Source organism: Somniosus microcephalus, chromosome 8 (genome assembly GCF_052327205.1).
Source record: "Somniosus microcephalus isolate GS21.2 chromosome 8, FLI_Smic_1.0, whole genome shotgun sequence".
NCBI classification, from domain to species: domain Eukaryota; kingdom Metazoa; phylum Chordata; class Chondrichthyes; order Squaliformes; family Somniosidae; genus Somniosus; species Somniosus microcephalus.
This window is the reverse complement of record NC_140994.1, coordinates 194,146,456-194,173,638: the sequence shown is the minus strand read 5'-3', so window position 1 is coordinate 194,173,638 and position 27,183 is coordinate 194,146,456. Positions and strand designations below refer to the sequence as shown.

General features: G+C 44.3%; 2 protein-coding genes across 4 annotated transcripts in view; one reads left to right on the top strand and one right to left on the bottom strand.

Moving 5' to 3' along the window:
* Positions 1–232: 232 nt before the first annotated feature.
* Positions 233–2,778, bottom strand: LOC147113996 (endogenous retrovirus group PABLB member 1 Env polyprotein-like). The gene has a single exon (XM_085994055.1). It carries the CDS (start codon positions 1,635–1,637, stop codon positions 804–806), a length of 834 nt encoding a protein of 277 aa, XP_085850181.1. The 5' UTR covers positions 1,638–2,778; the 3' UTR covers positions 233–803.
* Positions 2,779–9,072: 6,294 nt separating this feature from the next.
* The window catches only part of kdm3b (lysine (K)-specific demethylase 3B), a 179,244-nt gene continuing 161,133 nt past the window's right edge, over positions 9,073–27,183 (top strand). For 2 of the 3 annotated variants that reach the window (XM_085995467.1, XM_085995466.1), the window contains exon 1: positions 9,074–9,381. In XM_085995467.1, coding sequence (XP_085851593.1) covers positions 9,205–9,381 — 177 coding nt within the window. In that variant the 5' untranslated portion in view covers positions 9,074–9,204. Of the gene's footprint in view, positions 9,382–27,183 lie in introns of all 3 variants that reach the window. The other variant, XM_085995468.1, reaches the window with a different exon arrangement.

Genomic DNA, 27,183 nt, shown 5'->3' with positions numbered 1-27,183 from the left:
TTTGGCATTTTTTTTTAGAAAAGCCAAAAATTAATTAAAACTTTTGGGTGAAAGAAGTTGAAGGCATAAAGCAAAATATTTAATCTTTAAAATGACAAATAGACAGTAGATTTCATTAAAATGGAGCAAAGTTCCTTCCTTTTCAGATGAACGAGAAGTGCAATTCCCATGTTCACTATTGTTGAAATCTCGACTCCGAGTAAGACTCTAAATCACAAGCAGTACCGTCAGATTGTTAGTTTATTTTACTTGCACAAGGAGAGCGTCCCGCTAAGTCAAAGGCTAGCAGAGACTCTCTACAGAATTACAGATTAACAACATATTTATACAGTAAAGTAAACAGGTTATGGTTCCATCATGTGTCTTTCAAGTCAGACAAAGGGACAAAGAGTTCTTCAATCCTTAACTAAGTTTCTACATATTTCTAAAGTCTGGTGTAGAGAAAGACTATTGATAATACAATGGGTAGTTATTTATTCCAGACTATTTAATTAAGACCATCAGTATTGTTTGGAATGTAGTTACTTCATACAATATGTTTCTTCTGTTATCTGGTGGCCAAGCCTCTGGCCAGGTGGCCTGCTTAAGGTTCCCTTTACTCATGTTTACAACGCAAATAAGCAACAGTTTACAGTGTTTAGTCAAGGTTAACAAGTTTAAGGAAGGAAATGAGGACATTTCTGCAGAGGCTTCTGGGAGGACCAGGACTCCATTTTGTTTGTCAAAAAGGGGCACATGTAACTATATTCAGTTTAAAAAGGTACATTTCCACATTCCCCCCTTTTGTCCTTCACAAGGACAACTTAATCCATTCCAATCCTGCTGAGTCTTTCTATTTCCATTTCCGTGCAGAATCCTTCAGTAGTTGTTGCTACCATGACCTTAGTAGTGGTTGCTGTTGGTAACACTGTTTTTCCCACTCTGACACAGCAGCACTTGATTGATACAAACAGAAGGTATAGGGAAAAGATTATCAGCAAGAATATGATCAGGCCCTGTACCAGGGATTTTTCCAGGGATCCTAGCCATCCAGATGCCCAACCCCACAAAGTGGTACTGCCTAGGCCAGTACTTTGTTTGTACTCTATTACTTTCTCTCTAATAAGTTCTGCCAGACTGCTGATCTTTTCTGAGTGATCCGGGATGTACGTGCAGCATTCCTCACCAATCAAAGCGCATGTCCCTCCTTCCTTGGCTAGGAGATAATCTAGGGCCATACGATTTTGGAGATCCACTGTCCGACTGGCTACCATTTCATCATTTACCCTTTTGAAGGTTTGTGAGGTTGCGTTGGCTACTGATTCTACTAATTTAGCCAGTTCCCATATTTCCCACTCGTTTGACATTGTCCCATAGGGTGGTATCATTACCTTGAACATTCCATTCAACCATGTCAAATCCCGTTTAGGTCGATGGCTTTCATAGGCGTCCCTCAGGGTCTTTGTTGTTCTAATAAAGGGTATCACATATCCTAAGTAACAGGATCCCGTCCATGATTGTGGTGACCAGGGGTAGGCCTTATGACCACAGATAAAATAGGTTCCATTATAAGAAGTGAATTGCAACTTCTTCTTTGTCATCATAGGGTTGGAACCGGTCCAGGTACCCCCACTCGTCTTATTACGGACATTTGTCATGTTAAACTGACCCACATCGCGCCAGTTGTGGGGTCAAGTTATGGTAAAATTCTGGGTGCATTTGCTTTTACCCACGTTCTCGCCCCCTGCTATGTTCCTTACTAAACATATTTTACCCATTGGGGCCCCTATACCTGAGGTATTAGTAAGAACTAGGAATGGGGGCTGCCGAGTCCGATTATATTTGGGTTGGTACCACCCCTGGAAGGCAGTGAGATTATAACCTGCTGATTCCCATTCCGGCCTCCAATCCTCTGTACTAGTAGTGCCCCTATAGGATGTGTGCCTTTTCTGGGAAGTATTACCGCGTGTATCGTTCTGACTGATTATCCACTCAACCATGTCTGATTCGTTAAAGGGAATGGGTCTTAGAGGGATGCCTCCTTTCGAGTGAATGGGCACATGTGCACATACCCAACAGTTGGATAAATCTCTTTCTTGTGCATACTCATGACTCAGTGCCATGAATACATTTATATGTAGTTCCCTTTGTTCACGTGTCTGTACCTCTGGTGCTATCAGTAACACAAAGCATAATCCTGTTAAGCATAGTACTGTAAGTCCCCATAGTCTGTGTAAATCTTTTCCTCTCCCTCTGGTTCCTTCTCCTTTTCCTCCGGATCGGGTGCTTTTTTGCAACGGGACGCGTGGATCCATGTTGGTCTTTTATCTTGATTGCAGTATTAGTTGTCAGCAAAACCTGGTATGGTCCTTCAAATCTGGGTTGTAGACTGCTTTTTCGTTTAAAAAATCTTGATGTAAACAAATTCTCCGGGCTCCAGGTTATGGTACTTCCCTTCTGCTGGTTCGACTTGAGCTTCTTTTACCTGTGAATGAAAGCTGGAAATACATTTGGTTAGTGCAATACAATAATTCAACATATTTTCTTCCATTTTATGGATGTCCATTTGTTTTGCAGTAAACGGTGCTGTAAAAGGTAGCCGTTGGGGACGTCCCATAACTATCTCATGCGGTGTCAGGCCTGTTGTTCTGTTAGTTGCAGATCGCATTACCATCAAGGCTAAAGGCAGCAGTTCTACCTATTTCAGTCCAGTGTCATTGCATAGATTCACCAGTTTGTTTTTAAGCATTCCATTATATCTCTCAACAAGTCCAGCTGATTGTGGATGATAACTGCAATGGAAATGTTGGTTAATCTGTAAGGCTTTACACATTTCTTCCAGTAAAATGAGACCCATTATCACTTGAAGGTTTAACAGGAATTCCGAAGCGCGGCACGATTTCTTTCAACAAATATTTAGCAACAGTAGTGGCATCGGTCTTTTTACAAGGAAAAGCTTCAATCCATCTAGAAAACACATCTACAATAACTAATACATACTTAAATCCCATACACATAGGTAATTCAATAAAATCCATTTGTAAATGTACAAAAGGTCCCATTGGGTTTGGGTGGGAGGCAGGTTTTACCTTTTCCGTCTTACCCGGATTCATTGTCTGACAGGTAACACAATTTTCGCAAATTTGTTTTGCAATTGCCGAAATACCTGGTGCATACCAAGTTGCCAAAATATAATCCGCCATCCCTCCTTTGCCCGCATGTGTGAATGTATGAACACATCGGGCAATCCATGGAAGTAAGGATTTGGGTGCCACCGTGCGGCCGTCATGGTAAACCCATATTCCTTCTTGAGTTTTACAACATTGATCCCTTGCCCAGGTTAATACCTCATCCATACTGGCCTGTGACTGAAAGGCCAGCACATCATTAATAGTGGGCGGTTGATCTGTGGAATTATTTTCCCTTACTGGGAATGCTGATACTTGTTCCCCTTTGTCTGACAGAGCTGCTGATTTAGCTGCATTGTCAGCTCTGGCATTTCCAAGTGCTACCTCATCCAAGTGGCCTGTATGTGCTTGGCATTTAATAATGGCAAGTTTTAACAATTGAATCCTTGGCCGAATTGATTTGAATTTTGATTTTGTGGTCCAAATGGATTTTGAACAGAAAATGTAGTTTGAGGTCTAGCATGTACCTGGGCTGGGGTCACATACGGATTGGGTTCTGGAGGTGGAGGAGGTGGCCCGTTACCAGCCTGTTGAGTCCAGTTATAATTTGGTTGCTGCTGTTTTGATGGGCAATTTTTAGCCCAGTGCCCAGTCTGGCCACAATTGTAACAGGCACCGGATTGTCCTCGTCCTACACCTCCACCGCCTCTACCCCTAAAATTTCCTCTTCCCCCACTCCGTCCTCTTCCCCTACCACGTTGTGGGTAATAGGTGGGTGCTGTTGGGGCTGATGCCATTGGAGCTGCTCGCTCCATGAACATGGTAACCTTGCTTTTAGTTTCTCTATTTCGATCTTGTATGTCTTTTATCATAGAAACAACCTTGGATAGCGTTTCCTGTTGCCATCCGAAACAAACTAATTTAAAGGGATTCCTGAGTTCAGGTCGTAGTCCGTTTACAACGGCGCTGAGCATGGGAGAATCTAATTCCTCTGTTTTCATGCCTGAACATTGGCTCATAATTTCTCGCACCCTCGCAACGTAATCCTCAACATCCTCATCCTTTCTTTGTGTGGTTTCCATAATTTTAGACCAATTTGTTTTCTTTGGGAACACCTTGTGTAAGGCTTCCCAGCACCTTCCCCAGAATTTGTCATTGGGCGGTCTGGTGCCGGGAGCGGCACCGGCAGTTTCGCGATGTGTTTTAAAATCTTGGAATTTCGTCTTGAATTCGGCAAATTTGGTGTCTTTTAACCATGCTTTTAGCAGGATTTGGCCATCTAATATGCTGGGCTCATGGCACATGACGATTACTTTTAATTGGTCTATGGCCTTTTCAAGACTGGTTTTGGGGTCTGCCGTAGGGAGTCCAATTCTCATCCCAATCCTCATCCTCATCTTTTTCCCAATCCTTCGGGGCATTTGGCGGGCGTCCTTTTGTTTCTTTAGCAACCATCATAAATGGGTTTTTACCATGTCTAGGACAATTTACCTGCTCTGTTCATTTATTTGCTTGCTTTTTCCCTTTAGTACACTGCTTGCTGACCTGTAGGCTTTTCTCATGTTGTTTTTCAGCTTCCCTTTTCCAGTCCCCAAATGCCGACCAATTTACTTTCTTTTTACCTCTTCTGCCTGGGTCTCTGTCTATAAGACACTCCTCTAGACATGTTATTCTTTCTAAATTAAAGGAACCATCAGGTGGAAATGGCCTGTTTCCAGCCTTAGTCCATTTTGTCCAATTTTGTAAGTGGTCAATTGAAGACTGACCACAATTCTGGAGCATAAAATAGGCTGGCGTGCCCTTTGGTGGTGTTTTACTTGCTCCGGCACCCATTCTGATTGATTGAGAGTTTTTTTTACAGTTTCTGATCTCACAATCCTTTTCGGTCAACTGAGTTCTCTACGCCCACTTCTACTGGCTGTCACGTGGCCTAAAAAGGCTCTTAATTTGGGCTCAGTCTGGGTGTGTGAGATATATTGCTGAAAACGGATTGACGATCCCCCGATCACTTTATACTCTCTACCAATTTAAGTGTTCCTAAGACACAACCTCCCCTGTTGAACCCCCTGTTATGTCTTTCCAAGAGCTCACAGACAATAGTAGCACAATAATACAAAGCTAAAAAAAAATACTACAGAGATGACAAAAATTGTAAAAACCCAGAGGGGTATACAGATCATAATTCTTATACTCTAACTAAACAGTCAATTCTCAGTCTGCATTGTACACCCCTACAGACGGAGTCTTTAACAGTAAAACTTATTACTTTAAAATTCTGTCTTTCAAGGATAAGTCCTATCAAGGATGAGCGTCCCTTTTTACTTTTCTTCTATTTCAAGGATATCTCTCCCTTTCTTTCAAGGGTAAGCATTTCTTTCCTTCAAGAAACAGGGACCTCTACAGACGTCTCTTCTTACCTTCCTTTCAACAATCTGCCTGGCCTGTTTTCAGGGTTCAGGTTTTCGAAATCTGTCTCCTTTTTCTGTCAAGCTGAAAGAGGAAGTGATAACAAAAATTTCAACTCAACCCTGAAATGAGTCTTAACAGATCACAGTACTCCCGCCGAGACAAACAGACTACACTACTGTACTGTCCAAGGAGGAACCCCTTTGGTGACTAAGCGCCACTGATAACTGGCCAGTTAGGGTCCATTCTTAGAGAGTCATCGTGTTCTTGTCCGTTTACTCACCGGTAGGTAGTAAGCGATCTCGGTGGAACCGCCAAGTTTTACTGTCGAAATCTCGACTCCGAGTAAGACTCTAAAACACAAGCAGTACTGTCAGATTGTTAGTTTATTTTACTTGCACAAGGAGAGCGTCCCGCTAAGTCAAAGGCTAGCAGAGACTCTCTACAGAATTACAGATTAACAACATATTTATACAGTAAACAGGTTATGGTTTCATCATGTGTCTTTCAAGTCAGACAAAGGAACAAAGAGTTCTTCAATCCTTAACTAAGTTTCTACATATTTCTAAAGTCTGGTGTAGAGAAAGACTATTGATAATACAATGGGTAGTTATTTATTCCAGACTATTTAATTAAGACCATCAGTATTGTTTGGAATGTAGTTACTTCATACAATATGTTTCTTCTGTTATCTGGTGGCCAAGCCTCTGGCCAGGTGGCCTGCTTAAGGTTCCCTTTACTCATGTTTACAACGCAAATAAGCAACAGTTTACAGTGTTTAGTCAAGGTTAACAAGTTTAAGGAAGGAATCGAGAACATTTCTGCAGAGGCTTCTGGGAGGACTGGGACTCCATTTTGTTTGTCAAAAAGGGGCACATGTAACTATATTCAGTTTTTAAAGGTACATTTCCACACTATGGATTTCAAAATATTCAAAAATGCACCAGATCAAGTGTCAAAAGTCAAGTTTTTCTGTCAGTGGTGGGGGAGGGGGATGGGGGGCATGCCTCCAAATCCTTTGAAATAAGTCTTGTGTCTTCAACACTTATCCTCTCTCCAGGCTTTCATGAGCTTATGTTTTTTCCCCTCCAATATAGGTGAAGAAATGTTGGGTATATCTTAAGCTTTGCCTTTTACTAGTATGAAAGAGTGCATTTATTCCTACTGGCATGGTTTAATTGGAAGCAGTGTTCTGGATTTACCATTTCTATACATTTACTGTCATAGTTGAATATAGAAGAGGAACCCCGACCCACCTTACCTCAGAAGATCTTATAGTTGCGCCCCCTCCCCCTGTTACAAATTTAGACTTGCCGAGAATACCTTCTCAGGTTCAGTGGCACTATTTGCTCCTGTAAAAGGTTTGTGAATCTTACTTTTGAGAGTTAACTTATACTGTCCTATATCTACTTGTAAAATCTCTTGCGCATCCCCGATTTTAATGGTTCCACCATTGGTCGCCGCAATTTCAGCTGCCTCAGTCCTAAGCTCTAGAATTCCCTCCCTGAACCTCTCTACCTCTCTTTCCTTCTTTAAGATGCTCCTTAAAACCTACCTCTTTGACCAAGCTTTTCTACCCTAATATCTCCTTATATGGCTCAGTGTCAAATTGTTGATGTTGTTGTTGTAGAGCCTGGGAGAGTAACAATAGAACTCCCTTGTGACCTAAACCGGATATCCATGTCTTTTGCACACGTGTTTCTTCAATCTCTCTGAAGGCGGATCAAGTTAACACTAGATAAGGCAAAGTTTGGATCAAATTGTTAAGCTGCTTTATTCCACAGTAAGGTGACACGTACAGAACAACTGGTATGATCAGAGTCACTTGGTTCAATCGATACAACTTATATTTGTGTAATGATACAAAATAAAGAACATACTTTCTTTCCCACATTGGTAGATGACTTAAACAGAAGTTACTTGACTTAACCTGAATAACTCCTCTGCATTCTGTCCTACAGCCCACTCCCTACAGTCTCCTGTCTTTTGTTGTAACCTTCCAGCAGTATTTTGCTGCCTGACTGATCTTCTTGGTTTCTGTGTTCTGTTTTAAAAGCCTCTCCCACCACCAAAAAGCCTGTCCTTCGTCTCCCATAGTACTGCACTGGATTGTCAGCCTAGATTTTTGTGCTCAAGTCTGTGGAGTGGGACTTGAACCCACAACCTTCTGACTCAGAGTGAGAGTGCTACCCACTGAGCCCTGAATGACTCATCTGCTATTGAAACCCTCATCCATGTCTTTGTTACCTCTAGACTAGGGTGACCATATGTCCCCATTTTCCGGGACAGTCCCCGGATGAGGTACTGTGTCCCCGGCGAACAATGTCCCCGGAAGAGTCCCCGGTTCATGAAACTCATCCCCAAATAGATTGGAATATATGCCGTTCCTCGGCCCAAAGCTCTGGAAATCCCTCCCTAAACCTCTCTCTCCTCCGATAAGATGCTTCTTAAAACCTACCTCTTTGACCAGTTGGACATAATCAGTTTCCAGTCAATGGACTGAACAGTGTTATTGTATTATTTATAAACGGTGTCTGAATGTGCTTCAATAGTGTGATGTCACATCTGTGGTAATTATATGCACATTCGTTTTGCATTTGTAGTGTATATGTGCAACTGTTTAAAATAGAGACTGGCAAAAAATGTTGCCACGCTACGCTGCGCAACCTGCATTTTCCATCCTGGCTCCCATTGTGTGTGTCCCCGGATTCGGTTTAGAAAAACCCTACTCCAGACATGACTATTTCAATGCTCTCCTGGCCGGCCTCCCGTCTTAACCAGTCCATAAATTGGAGCTCTTTCAAAACTCTGCTGCCTGTATCATAACTTGCACCAAGTCCTGTTCACCCATCACCTCTGCACTTGCTTACCTACATTGGCACCCGGTCTGGCAACACCTCACTTTTAAAATTCTCATCCTGTCATCAAATCCCCCCATGGCCTCACCCTTCCCTATTTCCGTAACCTCCTCCAGCCCTACAACTGTCCGAGATCTCTACACTCCTGTAATTCTGGCCAATTGCGCATCTCCTACTCCTTTTGCTCCACCATTGGCAGCTGTGCCTCGGCCCAAAGCTCTGGAATTCCCTCCCTAAACCTCTCTCTCCTCCGATAAGATGCTTCTTAAAACCTACCTCTTTGACCAGGCATCTGTGGAGTTACAGGTTTCCTGAAACGTTAACTCTGTTTCTCTCCACAGATGCTGCCTGACCTGCTGAGTACTTCCAGCATTTTCTGTTTTTATTTCAGATTTCGAGCATTCACAGCGTTTTGCTTTTGTGCTCGTTGTTAAATTTTGCTTGGTAACGCTCCTCTGAGGCTCCTAGGTACGTTTTACTACGTTACAGGCGCCATATAAATGCAAGTTGTTGTAACAACACAGCCACAGTGCCGTATTCCCAAGGTATGTAGTTGCCACGCTCCCACAGCCTGATGGTGCTGTTGATGCAGGCTGTGCAGTCGTTGTGGTACTCCCGTACTGCAGGAGGCGCTGTCACCACCGATCATCAGTGGAGTTGCAATGCTGGTCCTCCAGCCTGGCGGGGGCGCTGTTCTGATAGTTTCCGTAGATTCGGCTGCAGTGGCGGTGCAGAAAGTGTAATGGCGGAATCGTTGTGATTCCGTCTCCGAGACTGACCGTACCCATTAGAAAAGGAATAAACCCAGCTTCTTGTTACCTCCCTTTTTCTCCATGGCGACGGCGGGAACCGAGCTGACCGGGAAACGGCTGCTTTGCCTGTTCGGGGACTCGGCTCCAGGTCTTGCTCGGCCCGGGTCTGGGCCCGGCCAACTCCAGTCCCTCTCTCTCCGGGAGCGCGACTGGCACGCTGGCCTCATCCGGGCCGTCATCTTGGGACCCACACTGACGGTGAGTAGTGGCTGGGGAGGGCTGGCGAGATGCACTGTGTAGGGTAAATCGGGCGACGGAGGAATAGAAATTCAAACCGGAGTGTGGGACGGAGATTTCGTGCCTCAATAAGTGGGGGGAGGGTCGGCTTCAATGGAGCTAAAAGAGAAGAGTTCAGGGAGGTGAAGTAACTCGGCCAGACCGCCGCCATTCCGATTTTGATGGGAAGAAAGACACTTTTTTTTCTTCATTGTTGAATATAACCCGGGCAATGGGCCGCTGCCCTGAAGGGGATGCTGAGACATGTTATGCGTCCTGCAGCGACCCATTCCCTCCACCTCAACCGCTTCGGGTGAAAGTCTCGGGTTCAAAGTAGTTTTTATGGGGTGGGGGTGGGGAGAGGCAGGAGGACACACTGCACACTGGCGTTGCGCCCCCTCCCCCTCGCGTGTGTACACACACTCGGTTTAAAACAAAGAAGCTGCTGCAAATGCGTCCACAGCCGCCAAGGCTAGGGGGACATCAGTTATCTGCAGTGTGCTTTTGTGTGTGTCTATTCTTGGAGGTTGCACCAATGAAGGATCTAGTTTCAAATTAAACCAATAATTGACGAGAATTTGCTCAAATACTGCTGGAGATGGCCACTAGATTAGAGTCTGGTTACAGTGGGCGGTTTGAAGGCCAAAGGGTTTTTTTGTGTCCTTTGGCGAGCTCCGTTCTTTTTGCATAATCCGAAGTATGGAATATCTCCCCAAAAATGTAGAAAGCAGGAATTCCGTTTTACTGGGTCTTTCACGGAAATTATTATAGTTGCATCCAGTTATAGAGTAGCTGTGATTATTCGATTGTGTACTTTTAAGATTGGATGCTGCACAGACATTGCAAACTTGAGTTCAGAAGGTCTTGTAAACAAATCAAAACTTGCTCTATTTTAGATTCTTTGCTGTGATCAGTTGTAACTTTGAGTAATGCGTATGCATTCATGGAGACACTTTCAAAAGATTCCTCGATGTAACGCATGGTGTCTGTTTTAGGGACCCATAATCAATATGTGTTATCAACAGACCTGTCTAGTCATGCTTATTTTAGAGTGAAACTCATTTGGTTTAAAATGTTAATGCACAGGCATTTCATTCTGATAAGTACATAGTGACAGGAGTAGGCCATTCAGCCCCTCAAGTCTGTTCCACCATTAGGAAGAAAGAGAGACTTGCATTTATATAGCGCCTTTCAAGACCACCGAATGTCCCATTCAACGAGATCATGGATGATCTGTATCTTAACTCCATCCATAGCCATCACTTAATAATTTTGAAGCGCATAATACTGCTGGAAATCTGAATCAAAAATAGAAAATGCTGAAAATACATAAGGTCAATCAAGATCTGATTTAAATGGGCTTGTATACTGTGTCACTTTCTGATCATGAATCTCACCCCCAACATTTTCCTGGTATTGACAGTTCTGGTTATAAGTTAGTTCCAGAACTTGTTTATAAAAATATATAAATCATTAGGAGGCCATAAATAATGTTAAACAGTTTTATTTCTAGGCTGTTAAATGTTTCCTGAACAACTTGCATTTTGGGTGGCAGGAAGGACTATCTGGATCAGTCCCCTTCTGTTGTGGGCAAGCCTTGGTGGAACAGGTGTTTACTGTAGAATCTGAATAGGCTGAATTCCCTCAGTGATCCATATGATTGGGACTTCATGCCAAAAATGACTGTTCAGCCCAGTTATGTAAATATATTATCAGATTTTCCCAGTATGGTTGAAACTACATTCTGAAATAACTTTTTAGATAAATTGCTAGAGAGCGAGGACCTTCTCAAGAATGTGCAAAAAGTGAATTATAGAATGCAATGTTGTCAGAAGGATTTCAACAAAATATAATGGTGGTCATGTGGTTTTGTACTTGTTTTATAATCAAGAAATATAATAACTGATTTTTCTCGCTTCCAACACAAACTAAGTTTTGAAGAAGCATTTTAAAGTGCATCATTTTGAATTAATTAAGAGCAGCATGCAACCATGTTGGCACAACATTAAAGCATGTTGGTTTAAGTGTGATTTCCCCCCCCCCTTCTTTCCCTTTAATGCATTGGTGTCATTATGATTAATGAGACTAATGACAACACTGGATCTTCAGCAAAAAAAGTGCTTATTGAAATTTGCTAAGGGAATTCAATATTGGATACTTGCAGAATTGAAAGACATTTGCCAATAGATGAGCACCTGCTGGTAGAAGTGCTTTGAATTGGATTACTCTTTTGCTATGCATTTTGAAGCTTGTATTTGACTTGACAGTTATCCCTAATCTGGCATATTTGACAATGTAAATTGTTTATTGAATTTCCTAAGTCAGTCCCAGTTTTAAGTGCACATGCGAGTAGATTTAATACCACTACCAATTCAGCTGCATGCTGGTATTAACCATGGCAATCATGGCACTCACTTAACCATTTAGTGTCCACTTCACCAATACACTCAGCTGACCTCATCAGAAAGGCCAACAACTTAGCACAGACTCACCACAGGAAGCAAACATTTTATAAATCAGCAACTGACCGCTGCTAATCTGTGTACTGGGCCTGTGTTATGGCAGTGGGTCTCTATAAAGAACCTAATGATTGAGTTAGGAAGTGAGTTGCTGTGACAGGAATAATCTTTGTTGCTGAGTTTATGTTGTTAGCTTCAGAAATTTGTATTATTTCTTTGGTGCGTCTGTTTTGGGGTAAGTGGGGTTATGGTTCTGGGCAGCCTGTCCAGAACTAGCCAGTTATGGCTGTGCAAATGAACTCTAAATTGAGGATATTTATAAAATAGAAGTTAAGGAAATGTTAATACTTTTAATTCATTCAACGATGTTTTCCTTAAAATTAATCTCTCTTATCTGTATCATCTTCAATGATGGTGGAGCCCAGCACATGAGTGCAAATGACAAGGCTGAAGCGTTTGCAGCCAACTTCAGCCAGAAGTGCCGAGTGGATGATCCATATCGGTCTACTCCCGAGGTCCCCACCATCACAGAAGCCAGTCTTTATCCAATTCTTCACTCCATGTGATATCAAGAAACAGCTGAGCACCCGACAACATCCCGGCTATCGTGCTGAAGACTTGTGCTCCAGAACTAGCCGCGCCTCTAGCCAAGCTGTTCCAGTACAGCTACAACACTGGCATCTATCTGACAATGTGGAAAACTGCCCAGGTATGCCTTGTCCATAAAAAGCAGGACAAATCCAACCCTGTCAATTACCGCCCCATCAGTCTACTCTCAATCATCAGCAAAGTGATGGAAGCTGTCATCGACAGTGCTATCAAGCGGCACTTACACACCAATAACCTGCTCACTGATGCTCAGTTTGGGTTCCGCCAAGACCACTTGGCTCCCGACCTCATTACAGCCTTGGTCCAAACATGGACAAAGGAGTTGAATTCCAGAGGTGAGGTGAGAGTGACTGCCCTTGACATCAAGGCAGCATTTGACCGAGTCTGGCATCAAGGAGCCCTAGTAAAACTGAAGTCAATGGGAATTAGGGGGAAAACGCTCCACTGGCTGGTGTCATACCTAGCACAAAGGAAGATGGCTGTGGTGGTTGAAGGTCAATCATCACAGCCCCAGGACATCGCTACAGGAGTTCCTCGGGGCAGTGTCCTAGGCCCAACCATCTTCAGCTGTTTATCAATGACCTTCCCTCCAACAAGGTGAGAAATGGGGATGTTTGCTGATGACTGCACCGTGTTCAGCGCAATTCGCAACTCCACAGATAATGAAGCAGTCCATGCCCGCATGCAACAAGACCTGGACGACGTTCAAGCTTGGGCTAAGTGGTAGGTAACATTCACACCACAGAAGTGCCAGGCAATGACTATCTCCAACAAGCGAGAGTCTAACTACCTCCCCTTGATATTCAGTGGCATTACCATCGCTGAATCCCCCACTATCAACATCCTGGGGGTCACCATTGACCAGAAACTTAACTGGACCAGCCACATAAATACTGTGGCAACAAGAGCAGGTCAGAGGCTAGGTATTCTGCAGCGAGTGTCTCACCTCCCGACTCCCCAAAGCCTTTCCACCATCTACAAGGCACAAGTAAGGAGTGTGATGGAATACTCTCCACTTGCCTGCATGAGTGCAGCTCCAACAACATTCAAGAAGCTCGACACCATCCAGGACAAAGCAACACGTTTGATTGGCACCCCATCCACCACCTTAAACATTCACTCCCTCCACCACCGGCATACCGTGGCTGCAATGTGCATCATCTATAAGATGCACTGCAGCAACTCACCAAGGCTTCTTCGGCAGCACCTCCCAAACCCGCGCCCTCTTCCACCTAGAATGACAAGGGCAGTAGGCGCATGGGAACACCACCACCTCCAAGTCACACACCATCCTGACTTAGAAATATATTGCCGATCCTTCATCGTTGCTGGGTCAAAATCCTGGAAATCCCTCCCTGACAGCACTGTGGGATTACCATCACCACATGGACTGCAGCGGTTCAAGAAGGCGGCTCACCACCACCTTCTCAAGGGCAACTAAGGATGGGCAATACATTTCCAGCGACGCCCTGATCCCATAAACAAATTTTAAAAATAATCACTGTGCGCCAGGAATGGCTCTCTTTTTTAGCAATATCTGTTCTGACTTCTATTTTAACCAAACAACGTTCTCATATTGGTCAATTGACAAAACCTGACCATTAGTTACCTTCCAGAGATTGCAGTGGGTATTTTTGTGGAGTGGCATTTTTCAGGATTTTTTTTGATCAATTGGTATAGAAAAGATGTGGAAATAAGAGTTAATTTTAAAGTTTGTTTTAAAAATGGCACACATACAAAAACGGTTAATATGCTCAATGGTGATTGTTTTCCCAGAGACTAAATAATAAGCATTTGTTAGTTGGCTTGGGTTATCATAAAAACCTCAAATCCATTATGTTGCAAAGTCCTGTCCATTAAGAAGGCGATAAAAAGATGGACAAAGGCAGACTGGCTTTTTGAAACCGGAAGGCTGCGAGGGCAGTTAAGTTTGTTAAAGGGAAAGCTGAGAGGTTTTGCTGAGGGAGTGAATTTAGAAATGCTGGATGATAGTTGGAAGATATCTTGTTTAATTAGGGATGATGACCCACTGATGTGGGGAAATGAGACGTTTTCTTTATTTTGTATCATTTCAATAAGATAATTTGTACTATTTGAACCAAGTGAGCCTGGTCATAATAACCGTATTGCAAAATAAATCCGCTTTTTGGTTCAAATCGGGCCTTGCTTGTCTCAACTTAGTCCTTTTGGAGAGATTGAAGAAACAAAAGACACAAAAAATCAATCCAGTTTACAAAGGGATGCTATTGTTGTGTCTCTGAGTTATGCTATCATGTGAGTAGATAATAGGGCAGTGTGAGTCATCTCCCAAAAGTAAGATGTCATATCACTTTCTGGAGTGGCTGACTCAACTGAACCTCAAAATATATCTATGGCAGACCTGAATTTGTAACATAGAATCATAGAATGGTTACAGCACAGAAGGAGGCCATTCAGCCCGTCGAGCCCGTGCTGGTTCTCTGCAAGAGCACTTCAGCTAGCCCCACTCCCCCACCCTTTCCCAATAGCCCTGCAAATTTTTTTCCTTCAGGTACTTAGCCAATTCCCTTTTTGAAAGCCACGATTGAGTCTGCCTCCTACCCTTTCAGACAGTGCATTCCAGATCCTAACCACTCGCTGCATCAAAAAGTTTTTCCTCCTGCCGCCTTTGGTTCTTTTGCCAATCACCTTAAATCAGTGTCCTCTGCTTTCCGACCTTTCCGCCAATGGGAACAGTCTCTCTACTCTGTCTAGACCCCTCATGATTTTTGAGCACCTCTATTAAACCTCTCAACCTTCTCTGCTCTAAGGAGAACAACCCCAGCTTCTCTAGTCTATCCACGTAATTGAAGTTCCTCATCCCTGGAATCATTCTCGTAAATCTTTTCTGCACCCTCTCTAAGGCCTTCACATCCTTCCTAAAGTGTCGTGCCCAGAATTGACATTAACACATCGTACAGTCTGCACCAATCCCGAGCTGTGCACGTATACAGTTAATTTGATTTCCTGGCCTGGCAGTTTGAAATAAAGAAGTCACATTTTACTGAATGGGTTACAGTTAAGTAAATATCCTGGTAATGGGTTCCTGATCACCTAAACATTATGGCAATGCGTTTGCAATCACGGTAATGTGTTTTCTGATCGCCTATTGGCTGTATAACTTCTGCACTCTGCCTTACATTGTTTCTGACAGCAAGGTGTAACATTGTGGGCGCCAGCCATATTAGCAGCCAAAGATCAGTTTAGCCTTTTTATTTTACTTGCTGCCTTCGCAGTTTCTGGTTTCTATTTCCTTGACCTTGGTATTCTCATTCCCTCCTTTTATCATTCTGTGATAACCAACCGTTACTCGGTTACGTCTATTTTATTCAGTCGATCAAATTCTTTATTTTCATCGCACTTTACTTCCTTCATTTCACATTCATTGGTCAGTCTTACCATTAACATCTTTGGGCTACCTATTTTCTCCAAAGCTAGCTGCATTCTTCCTAGCACACATTTCATGATTGCTAGTCCAATAAAAATACAGGCGATTGCAACTACTAAGTACATAGCCATATTTATCAACCAGTCATACCATCCTCCAAATCCCCAATCTCCCCAGTTACTTGCTTCCTTCATATTATCCATTTGTTCCCTTATCTTAGTGATAAAGCGGGTGATGTTCTCTGTCTGGTCTCGGACTCCCATAAGGCATTTACCTTTTACTATTGCACAGACACCACCTTCTCGGGCCAGCAGGTAGTCTAGGGCATATCTGTTTTGCATAGTGAATAACCTGAGTTCTGACAATTCTTTAGTAACTGCGTCGAGGGCCCCCGTGGTAGTATTACCCAGGATGGTGAGGCCACAGATAAGGTAGTTCCGGTTATTGGCGGCCAGATAGGCTCCAGTATAGCCTATAGAGAACAGGCCAGCAAATCCATATCCTATAGAGGTTCCGTGTCCTCCTAGGGATTCAGGATCTTTCCACTTGGAGCAAAACTCTTTCGAGGCTGCCCTGACTATTTTTCGGTGGGATGTCCATTGGGAGGGGCAGGGTACTGTGGTAGGGGTTAAGGTAGCGATGGCTACCGTCCGGGGAGCGGTATCTATTACCATGTAATTAGTAGCTCTTCCTTGGCTCAAGAAAAAGTAGCCTGGTTTGGTATATATCACGGATATGTGTTTCTGCCTTGTGCTTAAATGGCTCGGGGGAAGGAAATAGTCAAAACCTTGGATCTCACGAGTATCAGTAGGCTGGGTATTAGCTATTTTTACTAGCATAAAGGTTTCTCCCCCTACCTTCAGAGTTGTCCCATCCCCTTCTCCACATAAAACTTGTACTCCTTCGGTTATTGACACACATACGGATTGCTCACATGTGCAGCTACCGGTGTCTGGTCCTATCGTACACTGATGGTGGAGGCAGCGTGTCACCAAGCAGGTGTAGTTCTGCTTAACCCATACTGACCTACAACCATAGCCTGTCCCATTCCAACAATTCTCATAGCCACCAGGGTTCCTGCTTAGTTTCAGGCAATTGGCGGGCGGGGTTAAGGTATAGGGTATTGTTATATTGGTTGTGGGAGGGAGAAGGTGAGCATCTAAAAGAAAGTCCGGGGGAACAATAACCGGGGTTGGGGCAAACACCCCCTCAACAGATATCAGGGGCGGATAACAAACAATTGACTCTGGTGAATATAGGGCTGCGTGAGTCTGGAGGAATAGGTTGCCCGTCGGGGTTTCTTCAGGGAAAGTGTGTTGGAGATCTCGTTCATGTCTCTTTGTGAGGGTACCTTCTACCCTCGAATAGTCGAAGCTGCTCATAGGGGGCAGTCCATTTCTTTTCCTTTCCTGGTTGGACTTTGGATAACAGCTTTGTCCTTTGGTATCGGTAGTTCTGTTGCATGGTCCTGCAGTAACAGACTTTGTCACCTGGCGTCGACAGACGTAATCAAATTTACACTTGGTCCAATGGCATGGCAATGTTCCTCTGTGTATGTATCTCAGCATTAGCGAGCAGTGGGGCTGTCTAATAAGCCCAATGTAGGTGTCCCAGTTGATCACGTTCCATTTCCCGAACCCGCCTGGGTTATCATCATTGCACCGAAGCACGTCTCCGTGGCATAGGTGGTGTACCCGCTTGGGCTGGTTCCGCCGGCATGTCCTCCTTCTGGGCTGTCGAGTTATTCCAAGGGTGATCAGGACACTGATAGAGAGGATCCACAGCGACGTCTGCATGGCTGGTCGGTGTGGCACGTCTGTTTAGGGAGAGATTTCTTGGAAGCAAGAGAGGTTTAGCATTCTTTAAGTTTCAGGCATAGCATTACTGACAATTTTACAGTGGTGGAGGTGAACCCAAGCACTCTTTCCCTCTACTTTGGCAGCAGTTGGGGTGGTGAGTAGGACTTGATAGGGTCCTTCCCAACGAGGTTCCAATCCTTTTCGCGTCCAATTCTTGATTAATACATACGCTCCGGGCTCGACCTGGGACGGACTGACTATAGGAGGGAGGTCGATGTAAGCAGCGCGTACCCGGGAGTGCAAACTTTTCAATGCCCTGGTTAACGACAAAATATAGTTAGTCATTTCTGCCGTCATGTGGTGAAAGTGGACAGTCTTTGGGACTTCCTGGTTCCACGGGGTTTTGAGAGGTCTGCCATATATAATTTCAGCAGGGCTCAACCTTGCTGCACCAGCCGGGGTAGTACGTATTTGGAACAAGGCCACGGGGAGTAATTTGAGCCATGTAGTTCCCGTCTCGGCCTGCAATTTGGCAAGTTTATTTTTCAAGGTCTGATTAGCCTGTTCGACCAGTCCGGCGGCCTGTGGCCTGTAAGCACAATGTAGCTGCTGTTGGATGCCCATTTGAGCGCAGAATTCCTTGGTTACCTGACCCACGAAGTGAGGGCCGTTGTCTGAACTTAATCGGTTTGGAATTCCGTACCTGGGAATAATTTCTCTCATTAAAATTTTTACAACAGTGGAGGCTTTGTTATCCGTAGTCGGGTAGGCCTCAATCCACTTACTAAAGACATCAACAATAACCAGTACATATTTATAACACTGACACCTTTCTAACTCAATGTAGTCCATCTGGAGGGTCTCAAAGGGACCCGTGGGTAATGGCGTCTTACCCATTTCACAAGGTATGCCTTTTCCCGGGTTATGCTGCTGACAAATGAGGCAGCGACTGCTAATACCTTGAGCCAGAGCTTGTAATCTAGGATGCCACCATGTAGCTAATAACGTCTCACTAGTTGCTCTGGCACCACAATGAGTTGCAAAGTGTATACATTCAATAACCCATAATGCTAGCTCATCTGACATACAAGTTTGCTCGGCAGGGGTGACCCATAATTTAGACACACAATCATATGTACAACCGAGCTGTTTCCACAGTCCCTTATCACGGTCAGGAGCGTCCTCCTGTAACTTAATGACGTCTTGGATGGTTGGCATTGGCTTTTCCGAGGGAGACTTGCTTTTATTTGAGCTTTTAGTCTGGCTCATCATTCTAGGCACAACCACTCGTCGTTCCTGGGACGCTTCCCTAGCTCCCTGGTCAGCGCATCTATTCCCTATATCTACTGGGGTTAGTCCTGCTGTGTGTGCGGAGCACTTTATCACGGAGATCTGTTTTGGTAGCATGAGGGCTTGTAGCAAATCAGATACTAATTTCTGATGGGATATCTGTGTTCCTGCAGAGGTTAGGAACCCTCTGTTTTTCCATAATTGTCCGAAATCATGAACCACTCCGAAGGCATATCTCGAGTCTGTATAAACATTAACCTTTAAGTCCTTCCCTAAGATACAAGCTCGTATTAATGCGAACAGTTCTGCTTGTTGGGCGGAATACGGAAGTTCAAAGGCGGCCGACTCCAAAGTATTACTGTCCTGATCTACGATTGCATATCCAGGAAGTCTTTTCCCAAGGGGACTGACGGACGCACTTCCATCTACATACATGGTTGTGTCAGGACTCTGTATTGGGGCATCAGATAGATCCTCCCTGACGGAGGTATCTTCCTTGATTAAAAATAGACAATCATGTCCTGGGTCTGTTTGTTCGAGGGGTGGTTCTGTGAGAAAACATGTTGGGTTGATAGTAGTACAATGCTTCTTAATTGAAATGCGCATAACAGGTCTCTGGCCATGAGATTGCAATCCAGCCCATCTGTGATTACGAATTGGTGTTTTACAGACTCATTTCGAAATGTTACTTCAACTGGTTCTGATATCGGGTACTGGCACACTTGTCCTTGGAATCCGGACAGGCTTTGTGTCTCCCCGGATTTAGGGAGATTGAGCTCTGATCGGACAGATGACATAGCAGCTCCGGTGTCTACCAGAAACGTATGTCGGCTCCCTTCAATCAGCAGGGATAGAACGGGCTCCTTGTCCGACTGGAACCCGTTTGCCACGAGGTTGGCTAGTCAGTACTGGGGAAACGGATTATTCTGGGAGAAGTCTGTATATCTTCCTCGTCCCCGATTTCCCTGCCAACCTCCCCGTTGTCCTTGCATGTGGCCCCCTCTTCCTTGTCTTCGGGAGGGACATTCCCTGCTCCAATGGCCTTGCTGGCCACAATTAAAACAGGTATCTGACTCTGCTTGCCTCCCTCCTCTTCCTCTATCGCCGAAATTTTGTCTTGGGGGAGCGTAGGGTGGGCCATAATTAGGGACGGTTGGTCCGTTGGGATGGCTGGTATCTCTGTACCCTTGTCTATCAACCCACCCTGGGACGCAGTACCGGGGCTCCGTCTGATATCCTATCACACCTTGGGTGGGCTTTGGCTCTTCCTTTTTTATCACGTACTCAGTCTTGACCTTGACCTGGGGCTGACTCTCCTGACTCTTACTCTCTTTCCAATAATATTTCACTGCCCTGGCCATCTGGCTGGGACTATTCTCTGACCAGTCCATATTGTTAGTCTTAATTGCTTCAGACACCGAGGTTGGTAGACAATTTATCAGGATAGCACAGTATTGCGGCGAGTTTGCTCCGTTCCGGTAATTAGCATCTCCTGACTGACTCCGATATACCTCAGAGAATCTCTCTCGGAATTCCTCTGCTCCCTCGCCCTTTTGTGGTTTAGTATCCAACACCTTGGATATATCAATGGGTTTCTGCAGGGTGGTGGTTAAAGCAGTGAGTATGGCACGTTCACGAGCAGCACTCTGTGCGTGTTGAGCCTCTAATGTGGCATGGTCCTCAAAAGCCTAGGTTAACCAAAAACCTTGCATGTTCGGCGGGATTCAAGATCTGCTGTACTAACGCCCATAAGTCTCTTGATTTAGCATTATAGACGAGTATAGCAGTCCGGAGGAATTCTACAAACAAGGTGGGGGATTTCTTCCTATCTGGCATCCCAGTTAAGATAGCCATTATCTCGTTAGGTTTCCAGGGGTAGAAGATACCTATGGTTCGGGGGTTATCGGCGGCCACTGGAATATTCGCGTTAAAGGCAGGGTTAGGCATTTGTCTCACCGGCAACTGCCGGGGTGTCGGTTTATGTCTGGCGGGTCTCTCGGTATCAGATTCTGATTCCAGGGATGACAAGTCGTCTCCTGAATCTCCACTGTCAATGTCACTATGGTCCCGGCACTCTAAAAAGGACCTTAAAGCCTTGAGGGTACTCTGGCTCTGACTCTCTAGTCTCTGACTTTGAATCATCTGCCTTTGATTTCTCCGTTTTCGTGACCTTGATGGACTGGGTTGGGGTGGGGAGGGTGTCGTCGGGGGCCGATTATTCTTAGTCCTGAGTCGGGTGTAAAAGGCAACAGGGTCGGTATACTGGGGACCCGGTTGTTGGTCTCCCATCTGGACTGGCAGGGGATTATTTACTTGAACCGTGACTGACGGCGGCGGGGAAACGGCACTGGCAGATACTTGAGGTGTCGGCGCGGGGGTTTGTCCAGCTGGTGCGGGTGCCACCGGGGGATAAATGTTAACGTATGGGGGGGGGAAGCATGGGGAACAACCTGAGCCCTGTGATTCCATTCGTCCAAATCATCATCACCATCTCCCTCTGTCAAGGCAAGGCCAACCATTGGATTACGTAATCCACTCTTATCAGCCTTTCCAGGCTCGCTCATGGTCTTTTCAGGCTCCTGTTTTGAGCGTTTCTCATGAGCGCATTCCTTTTTCAATACCTCTACTGATTTGACTACCCCTCCCCCTGTAAGTGCTATTCCTAATTTTAAGGCATTATCCTGCCAACTTGCTAGCAAGGAAGTTTCTTTCAGTTCCTGACAGTACTGTCTCCATAGGGCAATTAGTTCTTTGGCAGTGGTGCCCCTGTTACTTTTCCAAATTAGTTCCTCAGCCTTTTTAGCGGCATCTAGATTCTTAGTTCCTCCCAGTGGCCATTGATCACTTCCTAATTTCTTATTTAATCCTCCCGACAACTGTCTAAGTTGCTTCGCTTTGTCAGGATGTTGTTCACAAAGGGTCTGTAAGGCGCTACCCGATTCAGTCGTGGTATCTAAACAGTTGCCCATCTTACTCCCCTTGTGAACTTTACACAGTTGCGTTTTAAACTTGTTCAGAGCCTAGGCGGGCCAGCTGAGATACGAGGTCGACGCGTTACCTGACACAAGTGCTTATTTCTAAGTTTACACAGTTCCTAGTTATTCCCTCAGTACGTATACTGACCCTCAGTGATATCCGATCACTGACCCTCAGTGATAGCCGATCACTGACCTAAACACCTATCCCATCCAGTATTCGCCAGACTGACCTGGATCTCGGCGGGACACCACACGGGAGTTAGCGATTGGCCGACTCGTCGTCAGACTGGCGGAATCAGAGGAAAACCGAGGTAGTACAGGAAACTACTTACATCGGGGGCCCATTTCCTCTCTCCACGTCCGAGACAATTCAACTCTTAGTTCGCGAACTCTCGGTGACTGTCCGTTGAGATCCCACTTCTGGAACGGATTCTTTTACCCTCAGTCTGGTTCAGCAAACACTGAGTCGAATACAACTGGATGAATTCAAACGATTTATTATCCGCGGAGTCTTACTCTGATATATCGACACCGACTCCTGCAAGAGTCTGCGAATCCAACAGAGCAAGCAGTTTGTCCTACAGTGTGTTACATTATTATACTTGCATTTGAGAAGACATTAACACATCGTACAGTCTGCACCAATCCCGAGCTGTGCACGTATACAGTTAATTTGATTTCCTGGCCTGGCAGTTTGAAATAAAGAAGTCACATTTTACTGAATGGGTTACAGTTAAGTAAATATCCTGGTAATGGGTTCCTGATCACCTAAACATTATGGTAATGCGTTTGCAATCACGGTAATGTGTTTTCTGATCGCCTATTGGCTGTATAACTTCTGCACTCTGCCTTACATTGTTTCTGACAGCAAGGTGTAACATTGTGGGCGCCAGCCATATTAGCAGCCAAAGATCAGTTTAGCCTTTTTATTTTACTTCTTGCTGCCTTCGCAGTTTCTGGTTTCTATTTCCTTGACCTTGGTATTCTCATCGGTACCGAGGTTAAATTGACTGGCCTGTAGTTGCTGGGTTTATCCTTGTACCTTTTTTAGAACAAAGGTGCAACATTTGCAGTTCTCCAGTCCTCTGACACCACCCCCGTATCTAAGGAGAATTGGAAGACCATGGCCAGTACCTCTGCAATTTCCTCCTTAACTTCCCTCCGCATCCTAGGATGCATCCCATCTGGTCCTGGTGACTAATCAACTTTAAGTACAGACAGCCTTTCTAGTACCTCCTCTATCAATTTTTATCTCGTACAGTATCTCCACTTAGGGTTGCAAAGGGGTGGAAAGTTTCCGGGAAATTTCCGGAAATTTTCCACGGGAAGTTTAGCTTGGGAATTTTGCCCAAAAAAGCACATGCTAGCATAATATTGTTTTTTTTGTATTTTTTTTCCACAGGTCCTCTCTTAAAATTACTAACAGAGATGGAATCTTAATTATTAAGGAATTTCTTAATCAATATATGTTTATCGTCTTACTTGGCTTGTTTTAATAATTACAAGTTTTGTGTGTGACTGTGAACAAATGTGTCCTGATTGGTTGGATGAGCGATTAGCTCCCTCTATTTGTAATATTTGCATATCGAATTGTGATTGGCCTGCAGGCATCTGTAAGACTGCTATAGTTTTTTTAAGATCCAGGTTAGGGGTCCTGAGGGAAGTCATTTTGTTTTCTGCTGATGTTGATGATGCAGTAAGTAAACCAGACTTTATACCAAATAAACCAGTTACTTGTTGAACTCTGTTGTCCTTCAATTTAAAATATACAAAATAATACACTATTGGTGATGTAGCGTCGTGTGTGTACAGGTCATGCTTCCATCACATGGAGCATCAGCAAAAATGTACTCGCCCTGTTGCAATCGTGCTGATCGACCGCAGTTCGCCACAGAGATGAATGCCCTTTATTTCTCTGCATAGAACAATGCCACGTTTACCGTCGGATGTGTGGAAGCATTTTACCCCAGACATTAAAGATGGAAAGACTGTGTACATGTGCAAACACTGTAGAAAGCCATATGTAAAGAATGCCACAAAGATGCAGCAGCATTTATCCAAATGCAACAACTTCACTCAAAGCTCACAGCAGTCAGCCCAGAGTTCCTCTGCTTCCATTCAAGAAGATGATGGTTCTCATTCAGCATCAGGCTCCTTATCATCAGCAACTCCTGGCCCACTTGGAAGGTTCTTTGATACAATGGATAACCATAGCCAGAAGAATGCAGATGAGTGCCTTGCTCGAGCTGTATATGCAACAGGCTCACCCCTCATGCTCACAGCCAATGTGTACTGGAAGAGATTTTTCAATGTTATTTGCCCTGCATACTGTCCTCCCACCAGACATGCTTTGTCTACTTATTTGCTGGAGGCTGTGTATAACAGAGTCCAAGGAAAGCTCAAAGAAACGATAGCGATGGCAGACTGTGGTGCAGTTATCTCAGATGGGTGGTCAAATGTACGAGGGGAGGGCATCATAAACTACATCGTCTCCACTCCTCTCCCAGTGTTCTTCAAGAGCACAGATACGAAGGACAACAGACACACAGGCACATACATTGCTGATGAGCTGAAAGCGGTCATCAACGATCTTGGATCACAAAAGGTCTTTGCAGTAGTTACTGACAATGCTGCGAATATGAAGGCTGCTTGGGCTCAAGTGGAGGAGGCCTACCCTCATATTACGTCTATTGGGTGCGCAGCTCATGGGCTTAACCTGCTCCTCAAGGACATCATGGGTTTGAGAACCATGGAAGCACTGTACAAGAGAGCCAAGCAAGTTGTTAAGTATGTCAGGGGAAAACAGGTAGTTGCAGCAACTTACAACTCCAAGCAAATGACAAAGAACAAGAACACCACACTGAAGCTGCCCAACAACACTAGATGGGGTGGTGTTGTCATAATGTACAACAGCCTTCTGGAGGGTAAGGAGTCACTGCAAGAAATGGCAATATCCCAGTCTGGGGATATGGAAACCACCATCAAGAAAATATTGCTGGATGATGTGTTTTGGGAGAGAGTGGTTAGCAGCCTTAAACTACTCTCAACAGTAGCATCTGCAATTGCTCAGATTGAAGGAGATGACGCTGTCTTGTCAGATGTTCTCAGGCTTTTTACTGATTTAAAAGAACAAATCAGCATTGCCCTACCCACATCCCTGCTGCTCAAAGCAGAGGAGAAGGCAATTGTTCAATTCATACAGACGCGTCAAGAATTTTGTGTCAAGCCGATTCATGCTGCAGCATACATGCTGGACCCAAAGCATGTTGGGAGACCAATACTTTCTGGAGAACAGATCAACAGCGCTTACAGTGTGATTTCTACCCTCTCACACCATCTCAATCTGGATGTGGGCAAAGTTCTGGGAAGTCTGGCAAAGTTCTGTACCAAGCAAGGTCTTTGGAATGGGGATGGGATATGGGAATCATGCAAGCATATCAGTGCACATACCTGGTGGAAGGGACTTTGTGCATCTGAGGCCCTGTCACCTATTGCATCGGTGATACTCCAAATCCCACCTTCATCAGCGGCCTCTGAACGAAACTGGTCACTTTTTGGGAACACGCATACAAAGGTGCGCAACAGGCTGACTAACAAGAGAGTGGAGAAACTGGTGGCTATCCGGGCGAACCTACAACTTATTGAGCCAGATACAGAAGTGTCCACCACACAGCTAGACACTGACACAGAGGAGGAAATGGACACGTCCGAGCCAGAGAATCAGGAGGAGCAATGAGGAGTAGAAGACTCAGAAGACTCATGAGTAGAAGACTCAAAGGGACAAAATAAAGGACAAATTACAGGCTAAATAAGCTGACGCTCTTATTTTATTTTAGATGGGTCTTTTTTGTGGGGGTTCAATAAAGTTCAAAATTATAACCTAAATAAAGTTTTGAAAGCCTGTTTTTATTTGTATGGAACAGTATGTCTATTTTGACGACAAAGATAATAGAAGGGTCAGAGACAAAAACCATCAGTGTGCAAAAAAACTCTAAATTCCCATAAATTCCCATGGAAAGTTTCCTCTTTGCAAAATTCTGGGAATTTTTAAACCCTATCTCCACTACCTCCTCTCTCACTATGACTTTGGTGCAGACAGATGCAAAATACTCATTGGAGGATATCCTTTACTCCCTGTATTTAAAAAAATTATATTTTACAGGAATCTCTTTTTATCCGGCACCGACTGGACCGGCGTGCTGCCGGCTGATTTAAAAAGTCCGGATTACAGAGAGGTACGAGAGCCCCGTACACGGCCACAGATCCAGGCGTCTCTGTTGCATGGCAACAGGTGCAGGAACCCCAGTTACACGGCCACAGATCCAGGACCCCCGGTTACACGGCCACTAATATGAAGTAAAACTTACCCGAACCTGCTCCTGAATTTTGCCAGTTAAGAGATTTCCGGTTATTTAGGTGCCGGTAAAGAGAGTTTCCTGTATATGATTTTTAGGAATGATCATGTACAAGCTCAGGAAATTGTATATCACATTGGGAGAAATAAATCATTTGTGTTCACTCAAGACACTATATCAATATCCTGGATCTATTTTTAAAAGGGTCTATACCCCCTTCAACTCCGATATTTCACTGACTGGTTCCTTAACACATTTTGGCTCTTCTGCTAAATGTCTTATTTCAAAAAGTTCATGAACTGCAAATTGTTGAAAACAGGACTAAATTTCATAAATGGGCATGTGTTCAGTCTATTAAATCTTGTGCAGGGTGTGCACTTGTTGTCCATAAACCTTACTTACTGTTGTCACGATTTTTCATCATTTTTCTGTTATTATTTACCATTGTAAATTGCTATGCTGCCATTTCCCATTTAAAATTTTATGCAAACTTTCAGGATATAGTTGCAGCCTCTGGCCACAATGTGGCTCTGTGTAGAGTTTCTGAAGTGTCTCCCATTTTCATCAACATCTTGCTTATGAAAAAAAACTCTATAATTTGACGTTGGGCAACACCAGAGGTAACTCGTTGGTATATTAAAAATCTTGCATATGACCTGCACTTGCTGTCCACAACACTGCTGCCTGTTGTCACAATATTTAGTTACATTTTGCGTTAGCATTTACCATTGTGAAGTGCTTATTTTAATATTTCTATTTTGCTGTGTCAGCTGTCACAATGTAGTTGCAGGCTCTGGCCCACTAGGTGGTTCTGTGGAGTGAATTTCCAAAGTATGGCTCCCAAGTCCTCATTATTTTGTATATATTTTTAAAAAGTCAACTGACTGT

Coding starts and splice junctions, on each gene's coding strand:
- LOC147113996 (XM_085994055.1), bottom strand. CDS start 1,637: ATGACAAATGTCCGTAATAAGACGAGTGGGGGTACCTGGACCGGTTCC.